At 39.8% G+C, this 16,712-nt stretch overlaps 1 protein-coding gene across 22 annotated transcripts in view; it reads right to left on the bottom strand.

The window, feature by feature from the left end:
• Positions 1-16,712, bottom strand: part of Limch1 (LIM and calponin homology domains 1) — a 315,235-nt gene that overhangs the window by 34,847 nt on the left and 263,676 nt on the right. For all 22 annotated transcript variants that reach the window (XM_076865092.2, XM_076865095.2, XM_076865099.2 and 19 more), the window contains 5 exons: positions 15,271-15,428; positions 14,662-15,070; positions 10,961-11,179; positions 1,118-1,208; positions 160-323 (listed from right to left, as the gene is read on the bottom strand). In XM_076865092.2, coding sequence (XP_076721207.2) covers positions 160-323; positions 1,118-1,208; positions 10,961-11,179; positions 14,662-15,070; positions 15,271-15,428 — 1,041 coding nt within the window. The remainder of the gene's footprint in view (positions 1-159; positions 324-1,117; positions 1,209-10,960; positions 11,180-14,661; positions 15,071-15,270; positions 15,429-16,712) is intronic.

Raw genomic sequence — 16,712 nt, 5'->3', positions numbered from 1 at the left:
TGAACATGTAGTTTATCGGTTTTCAGGGAAAAATGCAGATTAAAGGTAGGAAAGCAGATTAGGAGAGAAAACAAATCATCATGCAGCCCAGCCCTGCCGTGGGCAGCACGCAGAGCCTTCACCCTGGGATTCACTGCCGCCCTCCACTCTGTCCTTCACCTTTTGTGACAGCACCAGCTCCACCTTTCCGCTCATCTCATGTTCTGGCTTCTTCTGGTCTTTTTCTTCTGGCACATCGTTCTTCAGCTGGGGGCTGGAGGAGAACTCCACAAAGGCCACCGTCGGGCTGCATCGAGTCACAGTTGTCGTAAAATGCTGTGGCTCTGAAAGGGAGTTAGACAGAAACAGAAAGAAGACACTTAAATCACACAAGGGACTATTTTTCCTTCAATGAGCACTTAAGACTAGTTCCTCCCCTGGCAACATGAAGCCGCGTTACAGTGTGTGTGTGTGTGTGTGTGTGTGTGTGTGTGTTGCTGTGGATGGAACCCAGGGCCTCCTACATGCTAGGCAAGCGCTCTACCTCTGAGATATACCCTCAGCCCAGTTTTTATGAAATTATTTTTGATGTATGTCTTATCTATTGCTGCTACAGTGTGTCAAAATATGACCTTCAACTCAGGCATGGTAGCGCATGCCTGTAATCCTAGTGGCTCAGGAGGCTGAGGCAGGAGGATCGCAGTCTCAGCAACTTAGGGAGGCCCTAAGCAACTTAGTGAGACCATTTCTCAAAATAAAAAATAAAAAGGGCCGGGGATGTGGCTCAGGGGTTAAGCACCCCTGGATTCAATCCCTGGTACCAAAAAAAAAAAAAAAAGACTCTAAATTGTAGAGTTAGTTATATGAGAAAATATAATATTTTTTAGGAACTGGAGATAGACTTTCAAAAAACAAAACATAACCAAGCAGCAATGAAGTCGGGGATTCTATTTTCATAGTAACTTTAGTTCTATAGTCAGAATTTCCCCCAGGAAGCCTCCAGGTGGCAGCACAAGCACACCCCTTGTGGAGTCTACCTACTTACCTTTCCCATTCATGAGGCAACATCCTCAACTCCATTACATCTCAGGAGTTATCATCATATCTTACCTTAAAACTAGTGTGTTAAGAAACAAACCTGAGGAGGCAAGTTCTGCATTCCCTTTTCTTGGTTTTCCACCATCGTTCTCATCCTCTTGGCTGTTGGGTTCAGTTTCCTCAGTGGTTGTCTGAAAAAGATACCCCCCCCCCTTGAATAATGTATCCTTTGAAGGTTCTTAAGATAAAGGATATTTATTAATAGTAAATTTCAGGCTAACATGGTAGGTGGCTTATGTGAATTATATCTTCTATTCCCTGGACAGCTTTCTGGTGAGAGTCCATGTTTGTTGGAAGAAGACCATCTCTGAGGGAGGCAGGAGGGCACATGTGTATTCCCTCTTCCCAGCTCTCCTGTCATGTGTACATCCCCACTTCTTCCAAGTTTTCTAAATTCTAGATATCATCCACTTGTTCCTCAATACCTTTCGACTTGGGTTATCACCAGTGAAGTAGGGTTCTTTGGTTTTGTTTTTTAAAGTTGCAATTAACTTCTCAGTCGCCTGTCCTAGGCATAGTTGCCTGTGGCTCCTAACATTGTGGGTTTTATTCTTGAGGCTCTTTTCCTTTCTGGACTCCTAGTGACTTCTATTACTGGAGATTCAATGTGTGCATGATCTCTCTCTCTCTCTCTCTCTCTCTCTCTCTCTCTTGGTTCCTCTCTCCCTCCTTCTTTCCCTTCCTCTCTGCCTATTCTTCTCTCACAGGTTCTTCTTCCTTCCTTTTCATCAAAATAGGGACAATTCCTAAAGATTTCAACTGGGCCCTGTTTCCTCCACTTATGCCAAACCACCCTCAAATGTATCAGTGTTTCCCCCAGGTCCACCATTATGTTCTCTCTCCATTTATGACTTGTACTTTCATTTCCAGTCCCAAGAGTCCATCAAAGCTCCAGTTCAGCTCAACTGACCATCAGGGTCATGGTAAATGGATGACACTCAACATGCTGATCCCTGTTCCAAATCTGACAATTTCTGTTTATTCCCAGCATGTGAAATAACCTTTGAAGTGATCGTTGACTCCTGCCTCATGAGTATTCACATTTGCCAAGTCCTGCCAAGTGTGAAGACAACAGTTTCATAGCCATCTCTTCCTTTCTGTTCCTATAGATGGGATCTGTGGTTAGCCCTCACCCCCTGTTCTTCCCCTGAGGGCTCTCTTTCATCTTACCATCCAATCCACCTGGCATACCACCATCATATCACGTTCATCTCTCTTAGCAGGATCTCAATCTATTACTTTTATGCTTGTGTTCTTTTCAGTATTACCTCAGTTGTATCACTTTTATGCTTGATGAATTTATACTAGTAAGAAAATTTAGTCAACTTAAATGTCCAACAACTGGGGAATGACTGAGTGAATTACTTGTCCATAAGGGACATATTATGTAATCATAAAAAAAAATAAGCTGTTGAACAATAATTAATGATATGTGAGAAAACTTATTATCTAATGTTAAAAAACTTAAACTGAATATATATATATATATATATATATATATATATATATATATATATATATGGTATATACATATTTTAAGATCATGTATGGCTACAGATATACAAAAATCTGCTCATTAAAACATAAGGGGCTAGGGTTGTAGTTCAGTAGTAGAGCACTTGCCTAGCATGTGTGAGGCACTGGGTTCAATCCTCAGCACCACATAAAAATAAGGTATTGTGGCCCATCTACAGCTAAAATTAAAAAAAAATAATAAAAAGTAGGGAAATATGAAATGTTAATAGTGGTTATTTGTAATACACTTAAATTGTGGATGATTTTTTTCTTCTCTTTATATATATTTTACTTAATCTAAAACATCATACAATGATGTATGTCTATAACCAGAATTAAAAAATAAATGTAGTTTTGTATTGTTTTTCATTGGAAGCCAAATGATTCTAGAATAAAGTCCAAAATTCTCCCAAGATTATACTAGTTGCTTGATAAAAATAAATGAAATATTATACACTAGCTAGGATAACTTACAACTACAGAGAACAAAGTCAGTGACTATAGTGTTTTTCAGTAGAAGTTTCTCATAAAGAGCTAAAGTTGAATTTTTAAAGCATATATAAAATAATTCATAAATTTAAAGAAATTTTCAGATAAAGGCTTCAGAAAAGGCATCACTAAATGCTTTATATCCCCCATGGGATCTCAAAAAGTTATAGATTTATTGGTCTCTTGTAAGTTATATATTTTATCCATAAATCAAAAATTTGCCTCTCAAGTCACCAAAATAAAAGCCCTTTAAAGTTAATGCTTCAGTGAAAATTGTCAATGAATTTTTAAAAACAAAGAAACTTTAAGCAACAAATCTTTCAAGTTTCTAAATGATTTTATAATAGCACTAGTGGCAATTTTTTTTTTTTATTTTAACAAGTGTGGTGTTTTGAAATCCTTGTAATTAGATGGGAATTTCCTACTGATAAATAACCTTAGATCAGTTCTAGAAGAAAATAAAAAAAAGTTAAAATGTAATTTTAAAATCTTGGGTAGGAAATAAGCATCATATTGATATTATTTAATGAATTTTATAATTGTTTCATATACCCACAGTTGAATCTCTTTAAGAGACTTAATGAGTGAAAACAATTAAATATTATAGTTAAGTTAGACAGTACAGAGATAGATAGGTAGATGGTGTCTCTGTAGATTTACATTATATTTGATTGAAGAACAATCAGTTTAGCATTACAAAAGAACAAACTGGGTTTTACAATTTAAAGTATACCCACACACATACCAAAATACTAATTACCTGATAGTATTTTTGTTTTATGATGCTAATATACACAAAACTGGCAGAAACATTGATTTTTAGCTTCCTTCCCCAAATGAATTAGATTATTGAAAACTATCTGAGGCTAGGAAATAAATTTGCAGTTAAAACATGGAGTGATCCTCTTGAGAACACTGGTATTTCCAATTACTAGAAATAAATAACTATAAAATAAGGCCTTTGCAGTCTAAAAATAAAGAAATAAATAAACATATTTTATTAAATATAAGATGCCAACAATTTTAAGTTGTATTATTTTAGGTAGTACTGAGAAAGAAAGCATATCATTAAATATATATATAATATAACCATTGGTTATAAGACAAATCCTGATTTAAAGATGAAAAGTGTGCCACTTGGTATCAATGAAATAAGATAATTCATGAAGCCATGTAGTCATAAAGTATGATGCAAACAAGGCAAGATTCTCCAACATTAACTACTTCACTAAGGATCACATTATTGGCACACAACATTCCAGTAACATTTGACTTATGCATGACTAATGGACAACTTCTACTTTGAAGAATTAAAATAACTCAACACTTGAACACTGAGCTCTGGACAACCCAATTTTTATTACCTTGAAATGATAGTTTAAAGGTTATATCCTGGCATTTGATACGGTAAAACAATGGTAGTAACAGAAGTAACCACAATCAATATCCACCACACTTACCATAGGTCAGCACCAAGGGGGGCACTTGATGTGAATGCTCACACTTAATCCTCAGAGCAAGTTTAAAGGTAGTAATAATACCTTGTTACAGGTGAGGAAGGAACTCTGCCCTGTGCTATGACCCCCATGCTCTATCATCTGGACTTGGAGTCAAATCCACCATCAAGTGGTCCCCCAGTATTTCGAGGTTTTTCATCCATAAGCACACTCAGGCATCTGAGAGTTTCAAGTTTATTTCTGAAATGATCAAATTGCCTTTTCACTTTCTTTTCCTTTCCTCCCTCTACCTCCCATTCATTTATTCTGTACATCAGACCAGAAGGCTGCCAGCCACCAATCCACATCCAGGTTCTGAAGCGGAAGGGGCCAGTCATGTAACCCATGTGAGGCAAACAAATATTCTCCTAAAATGCATTATTTATGGAATTTATACTCTCAAGCTTAGTTTAAATGCACACTAGTCATCCAAACCAGGCTACTACTAGCAAAATATGTGGGATAAATTAAGAGACGCAGCAAACTGCAGCCCAATTTGAATAAAATGAACCCATTTAAAAATACTTTACATGCACTAAGAAAAAGAGGAGAAGGATATACATTTTAAAAACAAACAGACAAAAACCCTTAACAGTACTAATTTGTGAATTGCTGGAGTAGTAGGTAGTTTATATTTTCAGTTTTTTGTCCTCTACCATGTACACAGACTCTGTAATCAGGGGAGCCCTCTTTAAGCCAGTTTAATTAAGTTGTGTCTGGCCTTTCCTTCCTGAAGGCTTGTTACTTTTGTACTCACTCCATTACTTCCAAGGAAATGAGTTTCAAAGTTGGCAGTTTTAAGCAGCCCTGATAGAATCAGAGGTTGGCTTCAAAAAAACCTGCCTTGCTGGGAAATGTGCTTTCTGACCCATACTTTCCTTTGGTTGCAGCTCAAACAGAGAAGGGGCCTTCCCTTCTCCAACTGGCAACACTTCCTCAGGAATGAAAACAAGTAAATAAAAACAGAGCGCTGGATGTGAATGAATGAGCACATGGAAGGGTTTACGTGAGACCAAGCCAGGAGCTGGCCTCCTCTTGACTGACAGAGAAGGGATCCAAACTAGCCCTGGTGCCAGACTCAGCCCTGAGGCCACAGGTGGGAGGTGTCGGCTTCCTAGCTGAAAAGGGATGTGGTCCAGCCACAAAACCTACCTGGCTCCTGGCTGCTCCTTTTAATTAGAACCTTGGCAGTGGACTGGTCCAGAGAGGAAGCAAAAGGGCAAGAACCATCCTGAGCCCTAGAGCTTGGGTGCTGGTCCTATTTTTAGGCTGCAGGAGCTGGGGAGTTTGGACTGATCATTTAACCTCTATGGGCTGGTGCAGCGATGCCCAAGGTCCTTCCTGAGCAGATATTCTGGAAGGCCGAGTGATTTCCTGGCTCCAGTCTTGAATAACGCATCTGGACAAGAGCCTGGAAAACTAGCCTATTTATGCCCTGGCACAATGACCCAGGTGCCACATATGCAATGTATGTGTTTCTCCTTTCACTTTTAGATCTTCAAGTATGTGCTGCCTCTAGAAGGAAAAGAAGTTCCAAGGAAAATCAGCCTTGGCAGGCCTTAAACCACATATACTTTGGAAACCAACAATATAAGGCTCTTATCCAGGTAAGACGGGCCAGGTTTAATTTTTTATCTTCCCTGATGTATACTTCCTCGAAATCCATAAACGCTTCTGTATCTAAATATCTTTAATCACTTTTAAAAAGCATTCACTCTAACAATCGAATGACTACTTCTAGTTGGAGAAAAATGATTTCTAAAGAAATGTTTGTCGACATTTGACATCTAAAAGGAATCTGCAGTTGGTCTCCGCTGGAAGAAAAGATCGCCCACTCGGATGCCTTTGCTCTGCCCCCACTGAGAAGTGAAGCTTCAAGAAAGGTCTAATTGTCAGTTTTCCTGGATCCAAAAACGTAAGGAAAGTGCTGAATTTTCAAAAGGAAGGCCCTGAACTTTCTCGAGATGGGAAAAGCAGACCTACCTCCTTACTTTGCTTAAGAAAAGCAAACAGACTATTTTAGCGGCCTGACAGCTGAGTCTGGCCCTGGGTCAATGAGGGAGAATCACCACAGGCCTGGTGGGAAGGTGCGAACCAGCAGGGACAGTGTGGGCTCTGTCATTTGGGATGAGTGGGTGAGAGGGAGCTGGTCAACAAGATTAAAGAGTGACAGAGGGGTCAAGGGTGGGGTGGGGTCTTGGGGGCCTGGACAGCAGGACAAAGCCAGAACTGGGAAGGACTGCAGCAGAGAGCTGCAGAGAGCTGCAGGAAGAGCCATGGATCTGCAAGGGCAGCTGCCTTCTGGGAAAAGCTGTTCACATATGTGTGTTTTTTTAGAGAATCAGAGCTGGAACAACCGACAGGTGGAGCCGAAAGATGACACGGAATTCATCTCATTTGTATGAAATTCACATTGGTTCAAGATGGTAATTTTGATGATTTTACTTTCATGAAAATAAAACCGGTATATCACTTACTATTTTGGGCTTCTGAAAAAAAAGGTACAACTTCTTTTCTTACAATAGTAAAAATTACTTATGGGCACCTGTAATCCACGAGTCCCTACCCAGACATCATGCTAAGGGTTGAATTCTCACTATGACCATCTGATGCATATGCCATTATTATATTTATTTTTAAATATAAACTGAGTCTCAGACAGCTTGCCTTGTTCAGGTGGAGTTTGATCTTTGAGTTAGTGCCTGGAGTACTTTGGATATTTTAGGAAAAGATGGTTTTTGTACCACTGAGGAAAGAAGAGGTTCAAATACAGATACAGAACACTGACAATGGACCAAGAAAAAAACTCAGGAATGGCTTTGAGTTTGACCAAAGGGGTCCGCGGGGAGCGGGGTGGGGGTGGGGGGGAGCGGGGGTGGGGACTTTCTGCCAGCTCTAAACATAGGATGAATTAGTCCTCAGTTTTAGAACTTCCAAATTCTTTCCCAATTCTGTAAATAAATGAGTTTGCATTTATGCTATGATATGATTTTCTAACAGAAGCCCATATTTTAAAATGTAAAGAAAAGGGCTATGTTTCCACTGGGCTTTTAGCAGACATGCAGAAATGAACAACCATAACCTGAAACAAACAAATAAACCCCCCCCAAAACAAAGCAAAACAAAAACCTCTGAAATATCCCAGGGATAACTGGGAAGGAAGGAACTGATCCCTCTATATAAGTGTAGCACCTGGTCCCTCTCGTTCCTCTTGGGGACCTCTCCTGAGCTCCTTAGCACTGTCCAGTCCTTTAATGGTACTTTTCCCACTATGTGGAATGGCTTCCTTGCTCCTCCATTCCAGTGCAAATACCTCACTTAAGATCAAGTTTCAAAATCCACATCCCACACAAAACCTCTCAGACTATGTCCAATCTGCAGTGATTTTACCTGTTCTTTGCAATCTTACGTTCCTCTGGTCTCCTTACTCTATAATCTAGTATTTAATTATGTATTGCTTTATATACTTTTCCAGTTGTTTCATGAAAACTTTGGCTTCCCTCAGCAGGTTTATAAATTTCCCTTCCTACTTCAAAAACTGGGGTCTTCATTTATTCTTGGTTAGCAGGCACCCTAACCTCAGGGCAGTTGCTATTACAACCTCATTACCACAGGGGTGAGGCAATGAGGGTCATCTGTTTTTGCTGGTATGGGTAGGTACAACTAAAGTATTAAAAAATAAAACCTCAACTGAACTTAGGATGTACCTCTAAAGGGAGAGAGCCTTGATCCCAAGAGCATCAAATGAGAAAGATGAGGAAGAAAGGACCCAGAGATGACATGACGTCGTACAACAGTGCCCATGCCAGCCCAAGAGGCCGACACTCCGACCTCCCCTCACCCAGAGGAGGGTCCTGGCCTTCCCTGTCTACTCCCTGCCTCCTGCTCTGAATGAATGCTCCTGCCTACTACTGTGGCTGTGCCCTTTGAGCAGTTCCAGCTTGCCCGAAAGGAATTGTGACATTTTAGTGGTGGGTGAGGCTACTCCTCTGTAGACAGTGTATCAGTTGGGAATGCAGTTTTTGGAAGAAAGACACTATTTAAAAAGAAGAACACTATTCCTTTGAGAGTGCCACGGGATTGGGCAAATGAGTTAGAGACAGAAAATCAAGTCCAAGCTGGTATCAATCTCTGGGAGGCTCTGAAGCACAGACGCCTGTTTCAAGCTGGACACCATATTTTATCACGATCAATTCTTTCCACTTTACAACAGGAAGATACTGGCAGTAACAAAGTCAAGGAGAACTCTCCTTGGAACAAGAAAGATGGAAGTAAGATGAGCAGGTCTACTGGAAAAGTGACTCCTTTAAAATAACCCTTGGGATGATGCTCTCAGAGTAGAAAACTTTTGGTGTCCTAAATTGCAAGTGAGGATGAAGAGCGTCTTATTAAAATGAGGCAAAGTCCCATGTAGCATAGCTAACAACTTTGCTTATAGTCTGATAGGTATATACAAATGGTTACCTGTCCCAGAAACAATGTACCAGCTCCTGCCATTGTTAAAGAGCCTACAGAACTAGAAAGAGGATATATAATGTCACTAGGTATGCAGAACCACAAGGGTTTACTGAACTAGAGATTATTTGGAACTATGCAATTTCTCCAAGAGACTAACCAGGCTTTTCTAGGAATTTGGACCTATGTCCTGAGTCTATCTAGGATCTGGATGGTTCCCAGGGGAAAAACCCAAAAGGTCACCTTTTCTTGGGAGTTCTGGTTTTGATACATAGGAACTTCTGAAATAACATGATTTCTTTCAGATCATAGAATTTTGTTTCTCTTAAAGTAAGGAATTTGGGGGAATATGTAGTCACCATAAAAACTTTTTACTGAAGGAAATTTAGAAAAGCTCAAAAATGTGGCAAAAGAGAAGTAAGAGCAGAATTACTGTCTTAGAAAAATAATCTCACCCATATAATGTCTAATTAATTTGGGGGCTTCTAGTTACAATTTAAGAGCATAAATTAATGTCTACTCCATCAGTTAAGTTCCCATGCTGCTAGAACTTGATGTTCCATTTCATGATAACTCCTAAGACCTCTTCAGAAGTTATATTTATGCAAACATAAAGTGAAATTACAGTCCAGGTTGACAGACGCGGCATTTGCCTGGGTCACTGAACTTTGCTCTTGGAGACCAGGAAGCATGCTCTAGTGATAGGGACATGATTTGGGTGTCCTCCCATCTGCATCTTTTTTGTAGAGTTTTGAGTGCTGTGAAAAAGAATTATGACCTTTCCACTCCTCCAAGAAAGATATGATTTTATTCTTCAAAGAACAAAGTCCAGAGATAAGCAAAAATAAGATTCAGTGCAGAGTAGAAACTCAGCCCCTGGTGAGGACAAGTGGATTGAAGTCTGTATCCTGTGGCAGTGACAGTTTTGGCTTGATTAGTTGAACCAGTTTGAGTCTTTTGGGTGAGAGATGTAAGTGAGCTAAGCAAGTGTCATCTTCCTGATGATGTTTCTTATCCAAAGTGGAAAATATAATGTTATTTTGAGTTCTCTTATCTACTATTAAATTGCCTTACCTATTTTCGCTTGGTATCAATAGTATTCCAGTGCTTTAAGTTACTCTGAATTTAAAGGGTTAAGTTAATTAAAAATAGTCTATTTTTAATAATTTTTTGCCCTTTTTAACTAAAAAGAAAAAGATCCTTTAATATATATAATCAAAAATGGAAAGTCAAGCTATGATAGCACCAGTTTGTTTATTTGTTTTTCAAAATGTAGTAAGTCTACTGAAATCCTAAACCAACAGGGGAAAAGGGGCATTTTAAAGACTGATTTATTTTTCCATACCATTGGACACCAATAATCTGAAGCTAAGAAAATAACTTTATTGTTATGGATTCATCGTTATGGATTGAATTGTGTCTTCCCAATTCCTTATGTGGAAGTTCTGACTCCTAGTACCTCAGAATGCGACCTTATTTGTTAGGGTTGTGGCAGGTGTAATTGGTGAAGATGGGATCATATTGGAGTAGGGGCCCTTATGAAACAGGGGAAAGTCACGTGCACAGGGAGAAGAGCATGGGAAGATAGAGGCAGAGACCAGGATGACGTGTTTACATGCCAAGGAATGTCAAGACTTCCAGAAGCCACCAGGAGCTAGGAGAGAGCAACTCAACAGATTCTCCCTCACAGCCACCAGAAGGAATCAGCCCTGCCAACACCTGGATTTTGGACTTCTAGACACTACGACTGTGAAATAGTTAATTTCTATCATTTAAGTCCCCCAGTTTGTGGTACTTTTCAATGGCAGCTTTAGCAAATGAATATACCCAAGTAGGAAGAAATGATCATTACCATAAACTGCTTATTTAAAAAGATGGGTTCATCTATAACAGAATTACACCAAAGAGAGAAAAAAATCCATTCTTACCACCAGTTGCTGAGGAACAGAATTTGGCTTCTTGATGTTAATCTCAATGCTATTGTTGTCTTGTTTCACCTCCACGGGGGACCCATGGACTCTGGCCACACCTTCGAACATCTGGGATTTGGTTAGGGTGGGGGCAGGCGCTCCTATGGGCCCCTCTTTTTCCTTCTCCTCCTCATCTCCATGGACCGTCTCTCCATTCATGCTGATTTTCCCATCTACCTATAAATCCACAACAAAACAAAACTGCTATTCCTCAACCAACGATGATAACGATATAATACATTCAGAATTGCCTTAAAGAATTAACAGTGATTAATCAGAACCCAAAATAAAATAAGGTTTCTCAAATGTTTTCATTGATTCTAGAAGTTAGGGTTTTATAAATGACATCTCTCTCCACCCACCGCCACCGGTTCTGGGGATTGAACTCAGGAAGACCTTACCACAGAGCTACACTCCCAATCCTTTTTATTTTTTATTTTGAGATAGGATCTCACTAAGTTGCCCAGGCTGGCTTTGAACTTGTGATCTTCCTGCCTCAGTCTCCCAAGTTGCTGGGATAACAGGTTTGTACTTGGCTATAAATGCCATCCTTAAGGGCTTTTTAAAAGATTGTCAGTCTTCTCAGGCGACTTTACTAGTAGATTACATTTTATGCTCACCTGATGTATGGTGTGTTTTTATTTTAAAGTATAGAAAACCAAAGAATCTTAACACAAACATGTGCCACCTATTTGGGTTCTAGTAATTTTTTCATTAAGTTATCACTGCTATTTATAATTTGGACTTTTTTTTTCTGGTTAGAATATAAATTAGGTGAAACCTACCTCAGATAAGGAATATTCTACAAGTTCTCATGGTGTATGGGTCCTTTTTCTGAAGCTATTGTGGAGGGCAGGGGATCTGATACTATAGCACATTGCAATACATCCCTTTTTCTAGTTGGTTTTACAACCCCAATTTTTGCAAGAAAAGAAGATCATGTATGTTAAAGCATTTTTTTTTTTTAATTTTGTACTCACATCTTGGGGAGACAGTGAGAGCAAGAAGGAGGAGCAGAGAGGATGGTTAGCCTTGCTTATCAAAAGACATCTAGAAATCTCTATCTTGAAGTCTGAGGCAGACTGTACTGTGATTATGAATAAGCTCTGAAGTCAGACAACTTAAGAGGGAATCCTGACTCTACCTCTCAGCAGCCATGGACTCTCTAGCAAATTTCTTACCCTCTGCACTCAACATGAAAGTGAACATGACAGTATCTCCATTGTAGGAGTGTTATGAAGATTATATTGTTAGGGGAAGGGGTTAATATGTGAACAGAGTTTAGAACAGTACCTAACCATTTTAAGAACTATTTATTAGCCATTATTGCTGGTAGGCCTTCTAAAATCTTAAAAAAGAGATAACGGGAGTCTAGATATTAATCATAGTTCATTTACCTTACACCACTGGCTTTCATACTCTGTTATGTGAAATTCATTAAAAAAAAGAAATTTAAATTACAACTCAGCACATATGTATAAATGTGGAAACAGAAGTTTCTCAAAGCAATATTTTCTTATGTTGTGTGTGATCACTATGCTAATTTTTGTAATGTATTTTATCCATTTTGTAATGTATTTTATCATTTAAAATATGCTGATTCCTAACCACTAAATTGATATAATAATCTAACAACAGGTAGCAACTCTAAATTTAAAAAATACTGGCTTAAACTATTTCACTTGATCTTCCTTTACTATTTTTTTAAAAAATAGAATGCATATTTTTATTTTATTAGTTTATTTTATATTTATGTATTTTTTAAGATGGGAGTCTTGCTATATTGCCCAGGCTGGCTCTGAACTCCAGGCTCAAGTGATCCTCCTGCCTCAGCCTGCTGAGTAGCTGGGACTGCAGTATGCACCACCAGGCCAGGTTCTTTATTTTTAATCTTGTTGTACTGAGGAAACAACTGATCTGTGTTTCTGTCTTCTCCCTCTCAAGAGGATGGCTCTCCCAATACATGCTTCCCTTGGTTTCCCTCCTGATATTTCCTAGTAAGAACTGTCCTGTGTACGTTACCTTTGGCCACAATGGCCATCCACCCACTCAGTGATGGAACTGTAGGCTGTCAATAAGGGTGACAGTCATCAAGGCCAACGATGAGTCCAGGGGACAGATATTAGTGAGTGGTTGAGAGTGAACATCAGTTTTGAGACCTCTATTCAGGTACACAATGCACCCCTCCTGATGCTGTCTGAGGACTCAGCCACCATCTAGCCCCAGTGGTGAAGGACAGGTCTACTCAGAGCCCAAGCTGTGCCATAAAAGTCATCTATCATCACTCTTCTGTTTAAATGGTCACATGACATTCTTCATATAAAGGAAGGGAAGTGAACATCTAAATGATATGTGACATCACAGATACCCAATTAAATAAATGTATTCCCTACCCCTGTCGTGGCTGCCTCAGTATGAAAGATTCTGTCATGGAATGTCATAGACCATTGCCATGGGCCCCAGGTGAAGGAAAGTACTCAAATACTCAGGTGGACCACAAGAGCATGTGTGCCGGTGTGTGTGTGAGTCTGCAAGATTCATAGCTCATCTTATCCAGAAAATTTTATTTATTTATTCACTAAACATTTGCTGAGTGCCCACTGTGTCCTGGACACCAATGCCAAGCTCTCAGGATGAAGCTATGAATAAAGAAGACACAGACGCAGCCTTGAAAGGAATAAACATCTCAATTTGATCCAGATGAGACATGGGGGGGCATTTTTCTTTTGTTCTAGCAAAGCCTAAGGCATAGATTTTTAAGATTCAGAGTTACTTAAGCAAAGTAAGAAACATCCCTTGGACATTCAATGACGAAGATACATGGCATTATATGGCCCAATGAGTTGACTTCCACAAACTTTTCTACTGTCATAACAGTCAATCTCCCAGTGATGAATTCCACCTTTGTGCTCTATTATGAACTCACTGGTGTAAAGGGACAAGGGGAACTTATTTTTCTTTGAGGTCAAAATAACTTAAGATAAAAGATGAGTGTTTCCTCATAATATGAGGGAAAGTACTGGCATCTGAAGAAGTGAGAAGATGTTTGGTTGTCATAGGTTCTTTGGTTCTGGAAGATTATTTTATACATTCACTGTAAAACAATCTAGCTTTTTCCACTCAATGAAAACACTGTCTCATTTGAGGACCAAATAGATCCCGTGTTCCCATGTGTTCCGTGTATTTTTTTTTTCCAAATGTAGCATCTTTTTGAACATGATTTGAATTTCTTCCTAAAGGAGATATAGTTGTATATATTTTTATTTAAACCAAAAGCAGTTCAAATTTTGAGGAGTCTGTGATACTCTAGGTAGCTGTAGTTACTAGATTGTTAATACATTAGGATTTGTTTCCACTCTCTAGAAAGAGATCATGCCTTTAAATCAAAGCAGAAAACAGACCTTGCTCATGGAGATGACTCAACTGTCAATTTCACTGAAGTTCACTGACACTAACCATGGTAAATAAGAGGAACATCTATCCCTTAAGTATATGCCAACCAAATACCCTGAGGTCCACACATGAACAGTTATAAATATTAATACATTTGGTTTTTGTTTGATAAAAACAACTCCACTTTCTTGAGTCAGGATGCTTATCTCTCTCCATTGACTACCTAGAATTCAGCTTTGGTTCTACTCCTAAGTAACTGGTCCTACCTTAAAGGTCTTCAGAACCTCCTGAGAGTTTTTGGGCTGGGAGTAAGGCTTGGGTGTCAGCATAGGCACTGCTTTGGGAGTGACAGTTTTGCTTGGAGATCCACTGCCAGCTGACGTGCTGGTGTCCAGAACACTGGCACGAGTAATGGTGGTTTCAACGGTGGCAGTGAATTTGGGTGGAGGCAGTGACTGTTGCCGCAGGTATTTCATAGGGTTTGGGTCATTTGGGAAGGAGGAGAAGTTTGGCTCTGTTGAATGGCTTCTTTCCAGAATTTTTGGCATCTCCAAGCGTTCGAGAACAGCCTCACTGATGGTGAACCTCTCGATGTACTGCTGAAGGATCCCTTCTGCCTCCTCCTGGGACCGTGCATTCTTATATGCCTCATGCAATTCTCTCTCTCTCCGCTCTCTAGAGGGTGGGCATGGGACATGGGAGGAGTGAAACAAGAAAGGCAACAGTCATGACAATTGCAAAGAAGACCTTGGGAGGAACCAAAGTCGAGTAAAACCAAGAGTATCAGCTCAAGGTGTTAGAACTTTCATAATCACCAACATGTTTTAGAAAAAGATAATGTTGTACATTGAAAAATATCAACAGAAAGAACCCACTTTTCTTGAACAATTTCTCTGTAGGTTTTGATGCTTTTCCTTCGTTCACTTGTCCCATCCTCTCCAGCTAGTAACTTCTCCATTTTTTTCCTTTCTTCCTCTTTCTTGATCAAGTCCTGAGAGGCACTTCTTCTACGACTCTTCCAACGAGCCAGGTCCTGTGGGGAGAGAGATAATACTCTTCTTCAGCTTGCACAGAATTCCTTTTCCACAATTTAGAGTTTAGTGAGCACTGATGCCAGACCTGGCTCTAGGCAAAGCCAGCCCCACCCACACCACTGTAAGTCTGGTAGGAAGACAGGAAATATTCCGACATTATCTGTACTGTCCAGAGCAGAACATCACATTTATTTAAACATGTCAGTGTGAAATACGCAATCGTATTTTATGTCATTTGCCACATAAAGCATGCCTCACCAGATAACTGTGAGAAACTTTATTTCTTCCTATTTATGATCTCTGCATTGTGACTAGATCTCTGACAATTTAATGGTAGAGATTAATTTACACAATTTCTTAATGGAAGGAAATAAAGGCAGAAAAAATATTGGCTTTGGAGTCTTACAGCTCTGGTGATTCTATATGTGTTGGTTAACTGAATCCTTGGGGCCAACCTTACCACAAATTCTACAGGTAGTTATAGAATAATGAAGAGTGAGGACTCTGGGGTCAGACAGATGGGATTGTGACTAGGGGAAATAACCCAGCTCTAGCTTTTCCATGCTTTTGAATCTTGGGCATGTATCTCAGCTTCAGTATCTCTACAATGGGGATAAGGACACCTCTGCTTACAGGTCTATAGGGTTAAATGGGATAATACAGGTAAGGCACTAGGCACCTAGGCTCAATGTATTTGCAGATTCAGTTGTTACTACATTTCAACAACTTTAGAGAAGTTAATCACTTTGATTAATGGTACAGTCACATTTGCAACAGCTACCTCAGAGTGCCATGTGAGAATTAAAACGATCCCCTATCCCTCCTCTCATCCCTAACTTCAAACCATTTTCTGGCTTTGGCTCTTTGCTCTCAGCACATAATCAATCTTAAAGCCCTCTCAGCCTCTTCCCCCTCCCTTCCCTGATTGGAATCGTGACTTCTCCATTCACTGGCTGTGTGACTTTGGGCAAATGAGTTAGCAGGGCTGGGCTTTTCTGTGGAAGGGGGAATGATAATAGTTGGAAGTGCATTGAGTTCCTAAAAGGACTGAGTGGATCATCACATGTGAAGCCCTTAGAACACTGCCTACTACTGGTACACTTCCAATGTTGGCAGTTACAGTTGCTGCCATCCTCCTCCTCCTCCAATTTAGAACCTCAAAAGACAGAGCATCTTCCACCCTGCATCCCATTCCAGTTGCCCGCCTCAGGGCTCCTCTCTCCTTTCTGGCCAGGCTTTTGGCCAGGGCACCTGTGGCTATGGGCACTCTTCTTTATGCTATT

Source organism: Callospermophilus lateralis, chromosome 8 (genome assembly GCF_048772815.1).
Source record: "Callospermophilus lateralis isolate mCalLat2 chromosome 8, mCalLat2.hap1, whole genome shotgun sequence".
Taxonomy (NCBI): domain Eukaryota; kingdom Metazoa; phylum Chordata; class Mammalia; order Rodentia; family Sciuridae; genus Callospermophilus; species Callospermophilus lateralis.
Note: the sequence above shows the minus strand (reverse complement) of the source record. Positions and strands in the feature narration are given on the sequence as shown.